Below are 18439 nucleotides of genomic sequence, written 5' to 3' on the forward strand. Positions count from 1 at the left end.
TTGTTATCGTGGTGGAGGGAGGAACCTTGGGACGGACCCCTGCTACCCTCGAGTCCTGCCACAGAATCTCTCATTTCCATTCAAATAGAATAGGCCGTGGTTCATTGCTTCATCTGAAAGACAGTTCCTCCGACAAGGTGGCTTTCCCCCTATCCTGTTGTGAAAATAGACAAGAAATGATGCAGCTACTTTCACAACCTCAGGCTATCCCAAGCAGCATTGCAGCCAATGAAATACTTTTTGAAGTGTAGCCATCTGTCGTAATGTAGGAGGCACTGGCGCTAATATGTGCACAGCAAGCTCCCACAAACAGCAATGAAGTGCCAATCAGGCAATCTGCTTCTGTGATGTTGATCGAGGGATAATTAGCCAGAAAACCAGGGAGAACTGGCCTCAAAATATTGTGCACATCTGCCTGAGAGGGCAGATGGATTTTAACATTTTCATTGGAAAGACAGCGCCTCCGGCAGTGCAGCACCCCCTCGGTACAGCACCGGAGTGTCAGCTGAGATTATGTGCTCAAGTCCATGGAGTGGGACTTGAACTCAGAGCCTTTTGACCCTGAGATAAGTGCTGCCAACTCACCCCCAGCTGATTTCTCGCAATGTACCCCCGTGTCTGGCCTTCGAATGGGGTTTTCACCCACAACCTGCCGAGCTGAGGAGTTAAAGGATGAGGGTGGGATAAAATGCCAACCTTTTCATCCCCTTGATTCCTGCTCCACATATCAACAAAGTGTTCAACCTGATGTTACTAATTAGTTACCGGTTGGGAACTAATCCATGTTTTCCAGCAACAAGAGTTTTAGTTAGATTATATGTCTTCATAAAGCAACTGCAAATATTGTGCTAGTTTTCAATCTTCGGCAATGCCACTTCAGAGATTGGAACTACAGCTGTGGTTGGAATAAGGTTACCCTTCCTCCGAACACAAATAAGCCGTGGCGAATTAAAAACATCTGGGTCCTCGATTTAAATTTCCGAGCCCAAAACCGGTGGCCATTTCCTCTTCCTCCACTGCCCTGCCCCCACCTCATGTTCTTCAGACCAGTTAATGCCAACTCAGATGGGTCACGCTTTGGTGAGTTGCTGCTGATCTCTGAGCAGTCAATGTAAGCCTGTTCCTGTGAGACTGATACTCAGAGCTTCATGTTCCCAATTCGACATCAAAACTTGGCATTGAACCTGTTATTTTATTGTGAATATATTTAGAGAAAATCTACTTGGTCAGTGGGTTATTGAAGTGTCTCAGTATTTCTATTTCTCTCTCTCTTCCCTCCCATCACCTGTTTTGCTCCCCCCTCCCTCTCTCTCCCATGCCTCTCTTGCTTCTTTCTCTCTTCCCCCACCACCTCCACCATTCCTCCACACACCACTGGCATGTTCTTGCACGCTCGTCCTTGCGTGTCTCGTTGTCTCTCACTCTCTCATCTCGCACTCGCTCTCCTGTGCTTGCTGTCTCCCACGTGCTCTCTCTCTCGCGCTCCCAAACTCTCGCTTGCACTCTCACACTCGTGCTCACGCTCCTGCACTCTTGCACTCTCGCGCACTCTCATTCTCTCTCTCACTTTGTCTCCCGCTCGTGCGCTTGCTCGCATGCTCTCTTGCACTGTCTCTCTGTATTTGATGGTACATTTTGGGAAAAGGAACAGTGAAAAGGGGTACATTCTAAAGAGTATGCATTTCGAGAGAGATTTAGGAGTGCAGTGCACAGATCTTTTAAGATGCCGTCAAAATGTATGTGAAAACAGCTGGGATTCAGGGTTCTGTACATTGAGGTGTTGACTTTGTATAAGACATTGGATCGACCAAACTTGGAGTAACGTGTGAAATTCTGGTCACCCCGGGACAGGAAGAATGTTCAAATCCTGCAAAGGTACAGAGAGAATTCACTCCAGTTGTCGCAGGAGCAATAAGTTGTGAAATGCTCAAATATTGGTGCCTTTTCTTTTCTGGGACAAAGAAAGTTAAAGGGTGGATCTAACGGACCTTTATAAAATTATAAAACAGTGTTCAGAGAGGATAAATAGTAAAATATTGTTTTATGCGGGTTTAAAAAATCAGGGTTAGACGCCGGATAATTTTAAAGAATGTTTTTTCCACATGGAAAATTACTGTAATATTGTAGTGTAGCTGCTGAGGCCCAGACTACAACATCATTTAAAAAGGAATTGGAAACCTATCCCAAAAGTGGGGTGGGGGTGGGGGTGGGGTAGCTCCAGTTGAAGAGATATCGTTGTCGGGCATGATGGGCCAAATGGCTGCTTTCTATATGAGAAACAGGATGTGCTGGAAATACACAGGTCAGTCAACATCTGTAAAGAGAAAAGACAGGTTAGGACATACACCCTTCATCAGAATTAAGCTGCTTCTTGTACTGTAAATCCTATGATGTGTTTTCTTTCTCTGCCTCTCTTTCTTCAGCTTTCCCTTTGCTCTTTCCTCTCCTTTTTCTCTTGCATGTGCCTGTTTCCATCTACTCCTATCTCTAGCCCTCTTTTCTATCTCTTCCCCTCAATTACAATGCGTTAGAAACTCTCTGATATGCCATAATTTTAACGTTTCTCATTGGAGCGAGTGACCAGCCTTGCTGTTGTGCTTTGTCCAGGACACGAGTCTGCCATCTCCGTCACCACTGGAAGGCCTGAAGCCTCTCCAGTTACTTGAGATCAAAGCCAGAGGGCGGTTTGGCTGCGTCTGGAAGGCTCGGCTGATGAACGACTACGTGGCTGTAAAAATCTTCCCTGTTCAGGTAAGAGGTGATGGCGTTGAGTTTGGCAAATCATTCCTACCGCGGATTTCCTTTCAAAGAGATGGTTGAGAAAAGGTTGTCACGTTCACGTTGTAGTCATCCACCCCCTTGAATTTTTTTTAAATTCATTCATGGGATGTGGGCTTCGCTGGCTGGGCCAGCATTTATTGCCCATCCCTAATTACCCTTGAGAAGGTGGTGGTGAGCTGCCTTCTTGAACTGCGGCAGCCCATGTGGTGTAGATACACCCACAGTGCTGTTAGGAAGGGAGTTCCAGGATTTTGACCCAGTGACAGTGAAGGAACGGTGATATATTTCCAAGTCAGGATGCTGAGTGGCTTGGAGGGGAACTTCCAGGTGGTGGTGTTCCCATCTATCTGCTGCCCTGGTCCTTCTAGACGGTAGTGGTCGTGGGTTTGGAAGGTGCTGTCTAAGGAGCCTTGGTGAATTCCTGCAGTGCATCTTGTAGATGGTACACACTGCTGCTACTGTGCGTCAGTGGAGGGGGGAGTGAATGTTTGTGGATGTGGTGCCAATCAAGCGGGCTGCTTTGTCCTGGACGATGTCAAGCTTCTTCAGTGTTGTAGGAGCTGCACTCATCCAAGCAAGTGGGGAATATTCCATCACACTCCTGACTTGTGCCTTGTAGATGGTGGACAGGCTTTGAGGAGTCAGGGGGTGAGTTACTTGTCACACAAGGATGTTGATCACTAGGTTGGACTATACAGTTCAAAACTCTGTCAGCACAGGATTGAACTTCTTGGAACTTGATCTTTCGCTCGTGCCTTCGTTACCTCTAGACTTGACTATTCCAACACAACCCTGGCTGGTCCCCCCGCATTCTACCCTCTGTAAACTCTGCTGCCTTAGCCTTAACCTGTACCAGTTCCCATTCCCCTATCACCACTGTTCTCACTGACCTACATTGGCTCCCGGGCAAGCAAAATCTTGATTTTAAAATTCTCATACTTGTTTTCAAATCCCTGCATGGTCTCACCCCTCCCTATCTCTGTCATCTCCACCAGCCCCCACAACCCTCTGAGATATCTGCTCTCCCCCTGATGCTCCTCATGCATCCCTGATGTGAATTGTTCCACCGTTTGGTGGCCGTACCTTCCGTCGCCCGGGCGCCAAGCTCCGGAATTCCCTTCCTACACCTTTCCACCTCGCTCTCCTCCTTTAAGACACTTCTTTAAATCCCTACCCCTTTGACCAATCCTTCGGTCAATGTAACCCAGTTGTTCCTTATGTGGCTCTGTCGCACTTTGTTTTATACTGCTCCTGTGGAGCACCTTGGAATATTGTATTATGTTAAAGGCGCTATATAAAGATAAGTTGTTGTAGATTGCTCACCATGCAATACCTTTTCAATTTGGACTGACTGCAAGTGGTGCAACGTATGGTTGTGAGAGAGGATCGATGGTTCCCAGTGATGTTAGCAGCTTTTGTTAATTTACTCTTGCTGTCTGACCGGCGATTATGACGCTTTTATTTTGGAGCAGCCCCATCACAGTTTTACTCTCAATTTAACATGGACGCTGCAGAATATCATTATGGACACGTTGTCAAACATTGAAAAGCCGGCATACAAAACATTTTAAAAAATGGAAATCTACGGTCCCCAACCAGCGAGGGAAGGTGGGGATGGGGGTGGAGGTGGGGGGGGTTCGTAAATTGCAGTGTGTGTCCTTCCCACTGTCTGCCCGCCTGCCCTGACCTGTCTCCCATTTTACAAGGGGTGGCGGAGGCCAATTAATGGCCACCTAAGTGCTGCATCCCACCCCCATTGTTACTTTACGAGTGGCGGGGAAGGCCCAGGTGGGCAGCCGACAGCTTTAGCTGTGAGGGCTGGTGTCTGGTAAGGTTACTGCCTTTGGATATCCCCTGTGACCATCGGAAGTAGTCCCCCTCCCAAGGTCATACCCTCCTTTTAACCCCTCCCCCTCCCCCTTCCCCACACCCCACCTCTTCCCACCACTTCCGATCTCTCAAACCCACCCCCTCACCCCCTCACCCTTCTCACTGTGGCTGATTCCCCAGACCGACCTCCACTCCGGCCTCCGTTACCGCCTCTCTGGGGACTGGCTAATCCCACCAGCGGCCAGTGCTCAAGCCTGGTGCTGTTGGGACCATCCGATTGGCCAGCAACTGTCTAAGGCTGGACTGCCTCCCCAGCTGGGGGGGGGCAAAAGTCTTGCCCTGAGCTAATTACCATCCTGCCCAATATTAAGCAGGGCAGCCGGTATCGACAGGGTGTGTTCCCCAATGACTCCATGCATTGGCAGAACAGGAAACTCCGCCATCCGAAAAATCCTGCCCTGTATCTGTGATCTGATAACTTTCCCCAAACAAGAAAGAGACCCCTTTGACCAGTAAATCTCCCTTACCCAGCATTAATATTAATGAGCACTTCACCCGAGCGAGGGGTTAGTTTGTACTTCTGTCCTGAATAAATATGCCTAAATGTGAGTGCACTGGAATCCTACCCCACCAGAGAGATCCAGACCAATCACTGAATTATTACTGTGCAGGAGGAGGCCATTCGGCCCATCGTGTCTACACCAGCTTTCCAAATGAGCATTATGACTTAGTGCCATTCTCCTGCCTTTTCCCAGTACCCTTGCACTTGGTTTCTGTTCAAATGATCATCTAATGTCCTCTTGAATGCCCCAATTCAACCTGCCTCCACCACACTTCCAGGCACTGCATTTCAGACCCGAACCACTCGCTGTGTGAAAAAGTTTTTCTCAAGTCATGTTTGCTTCTTTTACAAGTCACTTTCAATCTGTGCCCTCTCGTTCTTGATTCTTTTATGAGTGGAAACAGCTTCTCCCTATCTACTCTGTCCAGCCCCCTCATGATTTTGAACATCTCTATCAAATCTCCTCTCAGCCTTCTCTCCAAGGAGAACAGTCCCACCCTCTCCAATCTATCCTCATAGCTAAAGTTTCTCATCCCTGGAACCATTCTTGTAAACCTCTTCTGCACTCTCTCCAATGTGTTCACATCCCTCCTACTGTGTGGCACCCAGAACTGTACACAATACTCCAGCTGAGGTTTAACTAATGTTTTATGTAAGCTCAGCATAATTTCCTTGCCCTTGTATTCTATGCCCCTATTAATGAAGCCCAGAATACTATATGCTTTATTAACTGCTCTCTCCTTCTATCCTGCCACCTTCAGTGATTTATGCACATATCCACCCAGGTCCCTCTACTCCTGCAGCCCCTTAAGAATTGTGCCCCTTATTTTATAATGTGTTTCCCTGTTCTCCCCATCAAAATGCATCACCTCACACTTCTCTGCATCGAACTTCATCCACTACCTATCTGCCCACTCCACTGACTTGTCTATGTCCTTCTGAAGTTCTGTACTGTCCTCCTCACAGTTTACAATGCTTCCAAGTTTCATATCACCTGCAAACTTTGAAATTGTCCCCTGCACACCAAGATCTTGATCATTAATATATATCAGGAAAAGCAAGGGTCCTAATCCTGACCCCTGGGGAACTCCACTACAAACCTTTCTGCAGCCCGAAAAATATCCATTGACTAGTACTGTGTTTCCTATTACTCAGCCAATTTTGTATCCATGTTGCTACTGTTCCTTTTATTCCATGAGCAATAACTTTTCTCACAAGCCCTTTGTGTGGTACTGTATTGAATGCCAATTGAAAGTCCATGTACACCACATCAACAGCATTACCCTCATCAAGCCTCTCTGTTACCTCTTCAAAAATCTAGAAGCTTCCCCACCACTGAAGTTAAACTGAATGGTCTGTAATTACTGGGCTAATCCTTCATCTTTTTTGAACAAGGCCATAATGTTTGCAATTCTCCAGTCCTCTGGCACCTCCCCTGAGTCTAGGGGAGACTGAAAGATTATGGCCAGTGCCCCTGTGATTTCCACTGTCACTTCCTTCAGTATCCTTGTATGCATCTCATCCAGTCCCGGGGCCTTGTCAACTTTTAAGTACTGACAGTTTATTCAACACTTCCTCCTTATCAACTTTGAACCCTTCTAGTGACAGAGTTTCCTCCTCTGTCACTGTGGCCTGAGTAGCTCCTGCTTCCTTGGTAAAGACGGATGCAAAGTATTCATTTAACACCTCAGCTATGCCCCTTGCATCCACATGTACATCATCTTTTTGGTTCCTAATCAGCCCTAATCCTCCTTTTACCACCCTCTTACTGATCATGTGCTGATAGAAGACTTTGGGATTCTCCATTATGTTGGCTGCCAGTCATTTCTCATCATCCCTCTTTGCTTCTCTTATTTACCTTTTCACCTCCCCTCTGAACCTTCTGTATTCCTCTTGGTTCTCAGTTGTATTTTCTACCTGACGCCTGTCATAAGCACACTTTTTCTTCTTTATCTTAATTTCTATCTCCTTTTTCATCCAGGGATCTCTGGATTTATTTGCCCTACCTTTCCCTTTCAATGGAATATACCTTGACTGTGCCTGAACCATTTCTTCTTTGAAGGCAGCCCATTGTTCAGCTACAGTTCCTCCCGCCAATCTTTGGTTCCAGTCTGTCTGGCCCAGCTCAGTTCTTGCCCCATTGAAGTCGGTTTTGCCCCAGTTAATTATTCTTACTCTGGACTGCATGTTGTTCTTTTCTACCATCATCCTAAACTTTACGATACAATGATCACTGTTTCCTAAGTGTTTGCCCAGCGACACTTGATCTACTTGGCCCACCTCATTTCCAAGAACCAGGTCCAGCAGTGCCTCCTTTCTTGTTGGATTGGACACATACGGTTGTAGAAAATTTTCCTGAGCACAATCTAGGAACTCTTGCCCTTCCCCACCCTTTACCCTACCACTGTCTCAGTCTACATTTGGGTAATTAAAGTCCCCCATTATAACTACTTTATAATGGGCATCTCTCTGTAATTTCCTTGCAGATTTGTTCTTCTACGTCCTTCTCACTATTTGGCGGTATGTAGACTACACTGAGCAATGTAATTACACACTTATTGTTCCTTAGCTCGAGCCAAATTGATTCTGTCCTTGAACCCTCTGGGACATCCTCTTTCTCCGGCACTGCAATGCTCTCCTTAACCAATACTGCTGCTTCTCCTCTTTTCCCTCCTTTCCTATCTTTTCTGAACACCTTGTACCCGGGAATATTTAATACCCAGTCCTGCCCTTCTTTGAGACAGGTCTCGTTTATCACCACAACATCATATTTCCACAAGGCAATCTGTGCCTGTAACTCCCCAATCTTATTTACTATACTCCATGCATTCACACACATGCACAGTAACCCTGATTTAGACTTTATTACTTTCTCCCTTACTCCAACTCCACCTATTAACTGACCATTCTCTACACTACCGCTGTCTGTGTCTCCCAGTATTTTGTGCACCCTGGTATTCTTCCCAATATTTTCTCCTGGCCCCCACACCCCTGCCGGGTTAGCTTAAAGCTTTCAATATTACCAGCCGTCCATTGGTTTCTCTGTTCCACCGGTGATTCAGTCAAGAAGGTGTTAGGAAATGTTGGTGATCTGCTTCATTTCTGCTGTCTGGTCCTTCTGTTAACCTGGTGAATGTATCCATGCTCTGTAGGATGCTGTGAGAAACTCGTTTACTTCAAAGGGAGGAGGAAATATTCCTTTAACGTAGCAGTGAAGAGCGAAAGACTTGCATTTATAAAGCGCTTTTCATGACCCTTGGACATCTCAAAGTGCTTCACAGCCGATGAAGTGCTTTTTAAGGTGTAGCCACCATTGTAATGTAGGAGACGCAACAGCCAATTTGTGCACAGCAAGCCCCCGCAAACAGCTATGTGTCAAATTACCAGATGATCTGTTTTTTTTGTGATGTTGATTGATGGATAAATATTGGCCGGGACAACAACTCCTGTTCAAAATAATGGGATCTTCTACATCTACCTGAACAGCCGGGGGGAATGGGGCCTTGATCATCACTGGATCTCGCCAAGTCAACCCCAACACCCCGACAGGCTGCGCCATTGCACATCGCAGCCCCCCACCCCCATCCATGCACCGTGGTGTGTGCAACCCTCTGCCAAGTTCAGCAAATCAAGGAAAATGCACGGGCTCCCACACACCAGGGCATGAACAGTAACACATTCCAATACTGCACGATGGGCCCCTGCGCTTAACCTTCGACATTGCAACATTGACCACGAGGAAGCTGCGAAAGCTCAACAGCGTTCACAGGCAAGCAGATATTTCAGGAAAACCTGACAAGAGACAGTCCCTGGCTTTAATCTCTCATGAAACTCATGTGAAAACTCCGAACCACATTGGCACCAACCACGGCGGATATGAATAGTTAATGAACAAATAGAAAATTAACAACTCTCCAGTGTGTGCCTGTGGTCACCCAGGACAGGCTGCTATACATAAACATCTCAATGCCTGATTCGCAAATACGAAGAAGGAATTGCTAACGATACGCTCCAGTACTCCTGATGGGATTATCTGCCTCCATCACGTAAATGTAAAATTATAAGCAACAAAAACAGAAATTGCTGGAAAAATTCAGCAGGTCTGACAGCATCTGTGGAGAGAGAGAGACAGAGTTAACGTTTCGAGTCCGTATGACTCTTTCATCTGGACTCAAAACATTAACTCTGTCTTTCTCTCCACAGATGCTGTCAGACCTGCTGAGTTTTTCCAGCAATTTCTGTTTTTGTTTCAGATTTCCAGCATCCGCAGTATTTTGCTTTTATCTTAGTAAAATTATAGCCGTTGGCCTCCATCTACATAAGCCTTAAAGAGAGAGAGAGAGTGTTATGGAAGGTAGCGCCCAGGTTCTATTCCAAGTCAGCTGATTTCTGTTGGGGCAATGACTGACGATAGGAGTGCTACGGTTGACTTTAATGCACCTCTGTAGTGGGAGAGGGGGAGTTTAGGGTGACATCTGTCCTGTGATCCCTCTGGAAGTACAGTCGAGCAGATGCCTGATGACCACAGGACTAGGGCCAGCTCCGATCCTGCTGCTGTTGAACAGTGTCGGAAAGCTGCTGTCACATGAGTAAATAGTTACTCAGACAAAGAAATGGTGGATGAACAATACCTGTGGAGCTGCTAAGAGTGAATGCCTTCAGGCACAGGCTGCAAGAAGAAACTTGATAGGAACTTAATGGAAACATTAGCTCGCTTGAGTATTTGTGATTTAGGCATCCGTACTTGCCTGAATTTGTACAAAGAACTCAAAAAGTCAGCATGCAGGTACAGCAAGCAATTAGGAAGGCAAATGGCATGTTGGTCTTTATTGCAAGCGGTTTGAAGCACAAGAATAAAGCCTTGCTACAATTGTGCAGGGCTTTGGCGAGAACACCAGGAATACTGTGTGCAGTTTTGGTCTCCATATTTAAGGAAAGCTGTGCTTGCATTAGAAGCGGTACAGGGAAGGTTCGCTGATTGGTCCCTGGGATGAGAGGATAATCCTCTGATAGGTTGAGTAAACTGGGTCTATATTCTCTGGAGTTTAATAAAATGAGAGGTGACCTCATTGACACATTCAAGGTTATGAAGGAGCTTGACAGGATAGATACTGAGATGTTGTTCCTGTTGCCTCGGGAATCTAGAAAAAAGGGGGGGTGGGGTACGGTTTCAGAATAAAGAGCCGATCGTTTAGGACTGAGATGAGGAGAAATTTCTTCACGCAAAAGGTTGTGAATCTTTGGAATTCTCAACCCCAGAGGGTTGTGGATGCTCCTTCACCGAATATATTTAAGGCTGGGATAGACAGATTTTTGGTGTCTCAGGGAATTAAGGGATGTGGGGGGGGGAATGGGACTGAAGCCCACGATCGGCCATGATTGTATTGAATGGCGGAGCAGGCTCAATGGGCCATGTGATGTGCTCCTGTTTCCTACGTGCTCCTGTATTTAGGTGCAGTTCCATCATGGGGCATCTTTATTTATTTCCTTGATGGACCTCGTTTCACTGTTGAGTCCTGCAGATGCATCTTAGGTGGTTTTCAGCACTACTACCACCCACCCCCACCCAGCCCCACCACCCCCCACCCCCCCACCCCCCACCACCACCACCAATCCCTGATGTCAGGTCCCTCAATCAGAACTGAGTGCTTGTGAATGAGGTAACCCAAACCCCACCCCCGCCAAGGCCGCAGGCAAATACGGCAGGGTTTGGTAGACGGCCTTGAGAGGCATGGGAAAGCTGAGCAACTCCCATCGAACCCCTGAGCCACCATTAAATTCTGGATAACTGGTGCTAAGTGGCTCATTAATGAGTCTAATTGACATCCCGCCACAAGCGGTTGAACTGCCTGCGTCGGCCCCTTCCCACCCTCAGGCTCGTTGCCGGGAGATTTTCTTGCCTCCACCAGAGAGGCCCACAGCCTCCTGCGCGACTAACTGGGCCCGGCCACCATGTTTCCTGTTGAGCCTGGCTGGATTGAATTCCACCCCAACGCTTCAAAGCCTTTGGTAAGAACAGCAGGAAAAAACATATGTCTTGTTTTTGGGAAAGTTTCTTGGAACACTTTACAAATATTTTATCATTAATAATTGAAATGGGGATTAAAGGCCATTTGATTGGAGGTAAAGAATCACGCAATAGGACAGTGAAGACTCTTGCCTTCCAATTGGCCGGGTGAGGCAGGGTACAGGGAGGTTGGGCAACCAATGGTGGGGCACTTGGCAGTCATGTGATGCCGTCTCCAGGGATACGTCCAACCAGAGTTGGTCACCCTATGGGAAATGATCCAAGGTTTTATGGCACGTTCCTCCTGTTTCCACCACACCAGCAGCACTTATTTTTGGAATAGAGTGTGTAGCCTGCGTCACGTCAATGCGCGGTTTTGCTTCCAGCTTTTATACTTTGAGCCATAGCTGGCACTAGCGCGTGTAGGAGGCATGAACCCTGCAGGCAGACAAATAACTCGGTTGCCTCCAGTGTCCGGTGCCAATATTTGTGGTCCTATTCTTCCCCTTGCAACTCTTTAGCAGGCATACAAGGCTCTTAAGGCCAGAGCACTTCCTCGTCAAATTGCAGCACTGACACCAAGGCTACTGCAGCAGCATCAATATAATTAATGTCAGTGAAGTTTTAGTGCTGATCACTTTACTTCATGAAGAAAGACAGACTCGTTTACTCAAACGACTTTCACAACCGGGACTCCCCAAGTGCTTTACAACCAATAGAGTGCTTTTGAAGTGCAGCCAACTTAGTAACATGGAAAATGGCAGCAGGCAAAATTCACACAGCAGCCAATTTTTTTTTTTATATTCATTTGTGGGACGTGGGCTTCGCTGGCTGGGCCAGCATTTATTGCCCATCCCTAACTGTCCTTGAGAAGGTGGTGGTGGTGAACCGCCGCCTTCAGCCGCTGCAGTCCACGTGGTGTAGGTACACCCGCAGTGCTGTTAGGGAGGGAGTTTGAAGATTTCCACAGAGCAGTAAAGTGTTTCCAAGTCAGGATGGTGTCAGACTTGGAAGGGTATGTTGCAACAAATGGCAGTGAATAACTGACCAGGTCATGTGTATCGAGGAGTTGATTGCAGAATAACTATTGGCCGTTACAAAGGGGAGAGTTCCCCTGCTCTGATTCTGCCGATGGAGCAGAACGCAGATGCCTCGTCACTCAGTCAATAAAGGCCACGTGTAACCGAACCACAGGAACAGAAGGAGTTCATTCAGCCCGTCGAGCCTGCTCTGCCGTTCGTGGCTGGTCTGTGCCTTCACTCCATCCACTTGCTTTGGTTCCATATCCCTTACGTTATTTGTTGGACAAGGATATTATCAATTTCAGTTTTGAAATTCTTAGCTTGCCTCCAGCCTCAACAGCCAATGGAGGGCAGAGTGTTCCGGATTGCCACTAGCCTTTCTGCTTCCTGATGTCACCTCCGAACAGTCAAGCTCTAACTTTAAGGTCATGCCCCTACGTTCTGGACAATCCCACCAGAGGAAATAGCTTCCCTCTCCATCAACCCTGTTAACTTCTTCAATCCTCTTAAATACTTCAATTAGATCACCAGTTAAGATACAAGGGAATTCAGTGCTTGGCCTAAATAGCCAAGTGGTTATGATACTGGGTTTGTAACCCCAAGATCAAGAGTTCAAATCTCACAATGGCAAACTATGAAACAATGTAACTTCATCTGAAACAGATGGAAACAGGTTTACTCAAAAAAAAAGAGTATCAAGAGTTCAAATCTCACAATGGCAAACTATGTAACTTCATCTGAAACAGATGGAAACGGGTTTGTACTCGAAAGAGTTACAAGGGAATTCACAGACACTGGCTCTTGTTTGGTTCCTGGTCTATTGGCTGGTCCCAGCCAGGGTGGGGCGGGAGATGCTCAGTGAGCTAACCTCAGGGACCCTGAGTTTGGAAGGGGGCCATCAGCTCGTGCTCTCGTTTTTGTGATTATCCAGTGAGTGCTTCCACGTAGGACGTGTTTGGCGGACCTCAAGTGATAGGATAGCGGCTGGCATTTGTGATGACTTATCCTCCCGTGGGTGAGAAGCCATTTGAGACGCACTCTCAGGGTTTCATGTGAGGAGCGACCGCTTGGCCAGGATAGAAACATAGGAGCAGGAGTAGGCCATTCGGCCCTTCGAGCCTGCTCCGCCATTCACCATGATCATGGCTGATCACCCAACTCAATAGCCTGCTCCTGTTTTCTTTCCCCCTATCCTTTGATCGCTTTTGCCCCAAGAGCTATATCTAACTCCTTCTTGAAAGCATACAGTGTTTTGGCCTCAACTACTTTCTGTGGTAGCGAATTCCACAGGCTCACCACTCTCTGGGTGAAGAAATTTCTCCTCATCTCAGTCCTAAATGGTCTACCCCGTATCCTCAGACTGTGACCCCTGGTTCTGGACTCCCCCACCATCAGGAACATCCTTCCTGCATCTACCCTGTCTAGTCCTGTTAGAATTTTATAGGATACCAGAAGAACAAGCACTGACTGTGGAACTGGATCCCCAAAATAGGCCGACATCTTCGAAAGAAAAGAAGGCGGCGTTAAAAGGAAGAAGACACAGTTACAACGGGGGAAGGTCACAGACTCCACGCCTCGTGTCCCCGGCTTGGTTGAATGCCAATGAAACTCCTGTCACAAAGGAGGGCACTGATTATATTAAACAAAACTAGCTGGAAAAACTCAGCAGGTCTGACAGCATCTGCGGAGAGGGATACAGTTGACGTTTCGAGTCCGTATGACTCTTCATCAGAACTAAGACATCTAGAAATGAGATGAAATATAAGCTGGTAGAAGGGGGTGGGACAGGTAGAGCTGGATAGAGGGCCAGTGATAGGTGGAGGCCAAGAAGAGACTGCCAAAGATGTCATAGACAAAAGGACAAAGGAGTGTTGACGGTGCTGATATTATCTAAAGGATGCGCAGTATTGTGCTTTTATCTTACTGGTTCTATTACTGTTTTCTCTTCATTATTCCTGCCAATATTAACGTATTTTGTTGAGAGTCCATTGTATGTACAGGTTGATTGTGAGTTATCACCCTCCACTTCATCAGAGCGGCAATGCAATTGTCTGAGAGCGTCTGTGGTTCTGCTGTAGCTGGTACTTCATTGGTTCGGAAGCATTTTGTTGGGGGGGGGCGCCTCAAGGTTGTGAAAGGCGCTATATAACTGCAGGTTCTTTCTTTAAAAAGTGTTGGCCTTTGTTGTGGTAAACTTCAGAACAGCAGAGGGATTAGCATTTGATATTCCAACTGGTCATTCAGTTGATTAAAAACATCATGGAAGATCCTTAGAGAGAGAGAGAGAGAAAGAGAGAGGATTTAATAGATTTTGTAACCAGCTCGTGTGGATTACTGGGTGGGGGGGGGGGGGGGGGGGGGGGCGTGTGGAGGGGGGTGGTGGTGGTGTTTAAAATTTACCTATGTCCTGCTGATTTTCCAGAAGGTTTGATTTTTAGAAATGACCAGCGTCAGGTTTTTGATTAAAAACAAAAAATTGGGCTGAGAGTGCCGATTCATTTTGGTACAGAATAATGGGAATATAGTTGGATTCCAGTCAACTCCAAAGCTGCTTTGCTGAGAGATGTACAAATAGTGCCAGATTTCTACATAAACCTGCCAAACCGTCAGTCTCCAAACCTTCATATTACAGCGCATTTAATGGTTTGTTCAGCAATTCGACAAATCAAAATAAAAGTTAATCAACAAAAGCGAGGCGCTATTTGTGCTGAGGTGATTCTACATCTGGGGGTGGCACCCTCTCCGGTTGTCCAGCTCTATTTAGTTCCTTCAGATTTCCTTTCCCTAGAAGCCAGGGAAAACACTTTGTACTTTAGTTCAGAAATGTGTTCAGTGAACGTAAATTAGATGTGGTTTGGCGGGATTGGAATGCAGTCCTGTCATTCTAGACACAATACTGCTAATAGCTACAATGGTACTGAAGCTTTAAGCCCTGTGATTGATTCAGATAAACCACAATCTAGCTAACTAATTCTTTTGACACCTGGACTGCCATTATTTATTATTGTGTTGCCTTAATAACGCTGCCGCTTTGATCTCCATATTTAAGAGAGGGTGTGCTTGCATTAGAGGTGGTACAGCGAGGGTTCACTAGATTGGTCCCTGGGATGAGGGGGTAGTCCTATTATGAGGGGCTAAGTGGACTGGCCTTATATCCTCTGGAGTTTAGAAGAAAAAACCTATTAAAACCTAAAAGATTCTGAAGGGGCCTTTGTAGGGGGAAGACGCTGAGAGATTGTCTCCGCTGGTTGGGGAGTCCAAAACACAGGGGCACAGTCTCAGGATAAGGGGCCGATCATTGAGGTAAGCAGAAATTATTTTACCCAAAGGGTTGTGAATCTCTAGAATTCTCTACCCCAGAGGGTTGTGGATGCTCCATCGTTGAATACACCTAAGGCCGGGATAGACAGATTTTTGGGGTCTCAGGGAATCGAGAGATATGAGACATGGACAGGAAAGTGGGGTTGAAATCCAAGGTCAGCCATAATTGTATTGAATGACTGAGCAGGTTCAACAGGCCGTATGGTCTACTCCTGCTCCTATTTCTAGTATTGAGGCAGAAGAGGTGGGTGGAGACAGCAAATTAAGTCAGAGCCTGGGTGAAAACTTTTTGGAGTTTGCGACTTGGAGATTTAAAAAAAAAATTATTCATTCACATGATGTGGGTGTCGCTGGCTGGGCCAGCATTTATTGCCCATCCCTAATTGCCTTCGAGAAGATGGTGGTGAGCCACCTCCTTGAACCGCTGCAGTTCATGTGGTGTAGGTGCACCCACAGTGCTGTTAGGAAGGGAGTTCCAGGATTTTGACCCAGCAACAGTGAAGGAACAGTGACATGTTTCCAAGTCAGGATGATGAGTGTCTTTCTTTATTCTTTCATGGGAACGCTGGCTAGGCCAGCATTTATTGCCCAAGCCTAATTGCCCTTGAACTGAATGGCTTGCTAGGACATTTCAGAGAGCAGTTAAAAGTCGGCCACAATTCTGTGGGTCTGGAGTCACATGTAGGCCAGACCAGGTGAGGTTGGCAGATTCCCTTCCTTAGAGAGACATCGGTGAACCAGATGGGTTTGATTATGGTCGTCATGGTCACCATTACTGAGACTAGCTTAATACCCCAGATTTATTCATTGAATTTAAAATTCCACCAACCGCCTTGGTGGGGTTGAAACCCATGGTGCAACAGCATTAACCTGGCCCTCTGAGTTATTAGTCTAGTGACATTATCACTGCGCCACCACTCTGGAGGGGAACCTGTAGGTGGTGGTGCTCCCATGCGCCTGCTGCCCTTGTCCTTCTCGGTGGTAGATGTGTCCAGTGTTGAAGGTGCTGTCGAAGGAGGGTTGGCGAGTTGCTGGCTCGAAGGTTGAAGGTTGGAGGGGAGTGGGGAGGAAGGAGAAAATAGAAAAAGTACGAGGCAGCAACCACAGGAAATGATCTCGTGGGACTCAGTTATTCTTGAGAGGTGGCTGAGGCACTAGAGATGGATCAAACGGTGTGTTAAGTAGGAGTTCTCTATGCTGCACTGAAATGTGTTGCCGGACATGTGGCCTGTGCGCTTTCTGGTAAAGCTAACCGTGTGGTGTGGTATTGTAGGGGTGGCTGCATTCATTCATCACAATTGAGTTGTGTTTGCAATGTACCATTTAAAATAATTCCCAAATTGCGCTAATGTTGAATGGCCCCTGATGGGGGTCCAGAGCCACCGAGAGCAGGAAAGTATCAGATTTTGGCATTATCCCATGTTGTACCAGCTGACGTTCCTGTTGGGGCAGGAGGCAGGGTTAAAATTAGACTCAGTGACCCCGTGCTAGGGAAAGAGAAATTGGCCGTCACTGTCGAGTGGGTGCTGTTGTGCCTATGCGTGCCTGGTGAGGATGGTCGAGCTGTGCTGTGATGCCATCCCCAGTTAAGCAACTTGCCAACACAGAATTGTTACGGTGTGGGAGGAGGCCATTTGGCCCATCGCATCTGCACCTGCTCTCCGAACACCCCATCTGCCAGCCACGGACAAGCGGTGACCATGCGGGTGAGTTTATGGTGGGCAGTCGGCGATGGGGGGAACCACAAACGAGCCTCCTCAGGAGAGATGGGGAGAGAGCAGAGGGTGAGCCCAGGGAAACCAGCCTCTGTTGCGGGATTCGATCACCAAGAGAGGTTAACCTTTCCCCTGATTTATAGCAGGAAGAGATTCATGACTGATTTTGTGTTATTCAAAGCACTTATTGTTTTCTGTGTTTTTATTTTGAAAGGACAAGCTATCCTGGCAGAATGAACGGGATATTTACACCACTCCTGGGATGAAACATGAGAATGTGCTCCGCTACATTGGCTCTGAAAAACGTGGATCGAATCTCGAGATGGAACTCTGGCTCATCTCCTCCTTTCATGAACGGGTAGGGACGTTGCTGGCACTGCCGATATTTAGATATTAGACAGGGCATCCTTCATACCATCACCACCACCACAGTGTTAACTCAGACCAATGTTGATTGCCAGTCAGGCAACATTTCGATTTTTAAAATTCCCATCCTTGTTTCCAAAAGTCCTTCAGCCTCGCGGCTCCCCGCGGTATCGGCACTCCTCCAATCCTGGCCTCATGCATACTCCTCGATTTTAATCTCTCCACCGTTGGTGGCCATGCCTTCAGCTGCCTGGGTCCGAAGTTTGGAATTCCCTCCCTAAACTGCTTCACCTCTCTCCTCCCCGTGATCAAGTCAACTGTCTGAATGCGTGTCTCAGTTTCAATTGCTTTTTTGGTAAAGCTTCCTAGGTGTGCCTTGAGCTGTGTTACTACCATGAAAGATGGCACTATATAAATGCAGGTTTCATATGATTAGACCCATCAGAAAAAGCTTATAAGCATCAAGCTCAAGAGAAGGAAAGTATATCTGTTCGTTCTTAATGTGCGGGTGCATTTATTGCCCATCGCTTGGTTGCCTTACTGAGTGGCTTGTTAGGCCATTTCAGAGGGTACTTAAGTGTCAACCATACTGGGGCTGGGACTGGAGTCACCTATAGGCCAGATCTCCTCCCCTAAAGGATATTGGTGCACAAAGTTTTGAACAGCAATTCAGTAGCCCCATGGTCACTTAGTGGTTTGCTGAACTAAACAGCCACCATGAGGGGATTTGACATGATATTAACATAAACTTGCCTGGTTTGAATTTGAATAATAGCTTGGCAGTTAACTGTTCCCTGCTACATTCTCCATGGCAACGCCTTGACCAATCAGAGTC

At 46.9% G+C, this 18439-nt stretch overlaps 1 protein-coding gene across 1 annotated transcript in view; it reads left to right on the forward strand.

The window, feature by feature from the left end:
* Window positions 1–18439, forward strand: part of acvr2ba (activin A receptor type 2Ba) — a 228120-nt gene that overhangs the window by 175971 nt on the left and 33710 nt on the right. The window contains exons 5-6 of the mRNA XM_041184224.1: window positions 2608–2751; window positions 17453–17596. Coding sequence (XP_041040158.1) covers window positions 2608–2751; window positions 17453–17596 — 288 coding nt within the window. The remainder of the gene's footprint in view (window positions 1–2607; window positions 2752–17452; window positions 17597–18439) is intronic.

This window comes from Carcharodon carcharias, chromosome 3 (assembly GCF_017639515.1).
Source record: "Carcharodon carcharias isolate sCarCar2 chromosome 3, sCarCar2.pri, whole genome shotgun sequence".
NCBI classification, from domain to species: Eukaryota; Metazoa; Chordata; class Chondrichthyes; order Lamniformes; family Lamnidae; genus Carcharodon; species Carcharodon carcharias.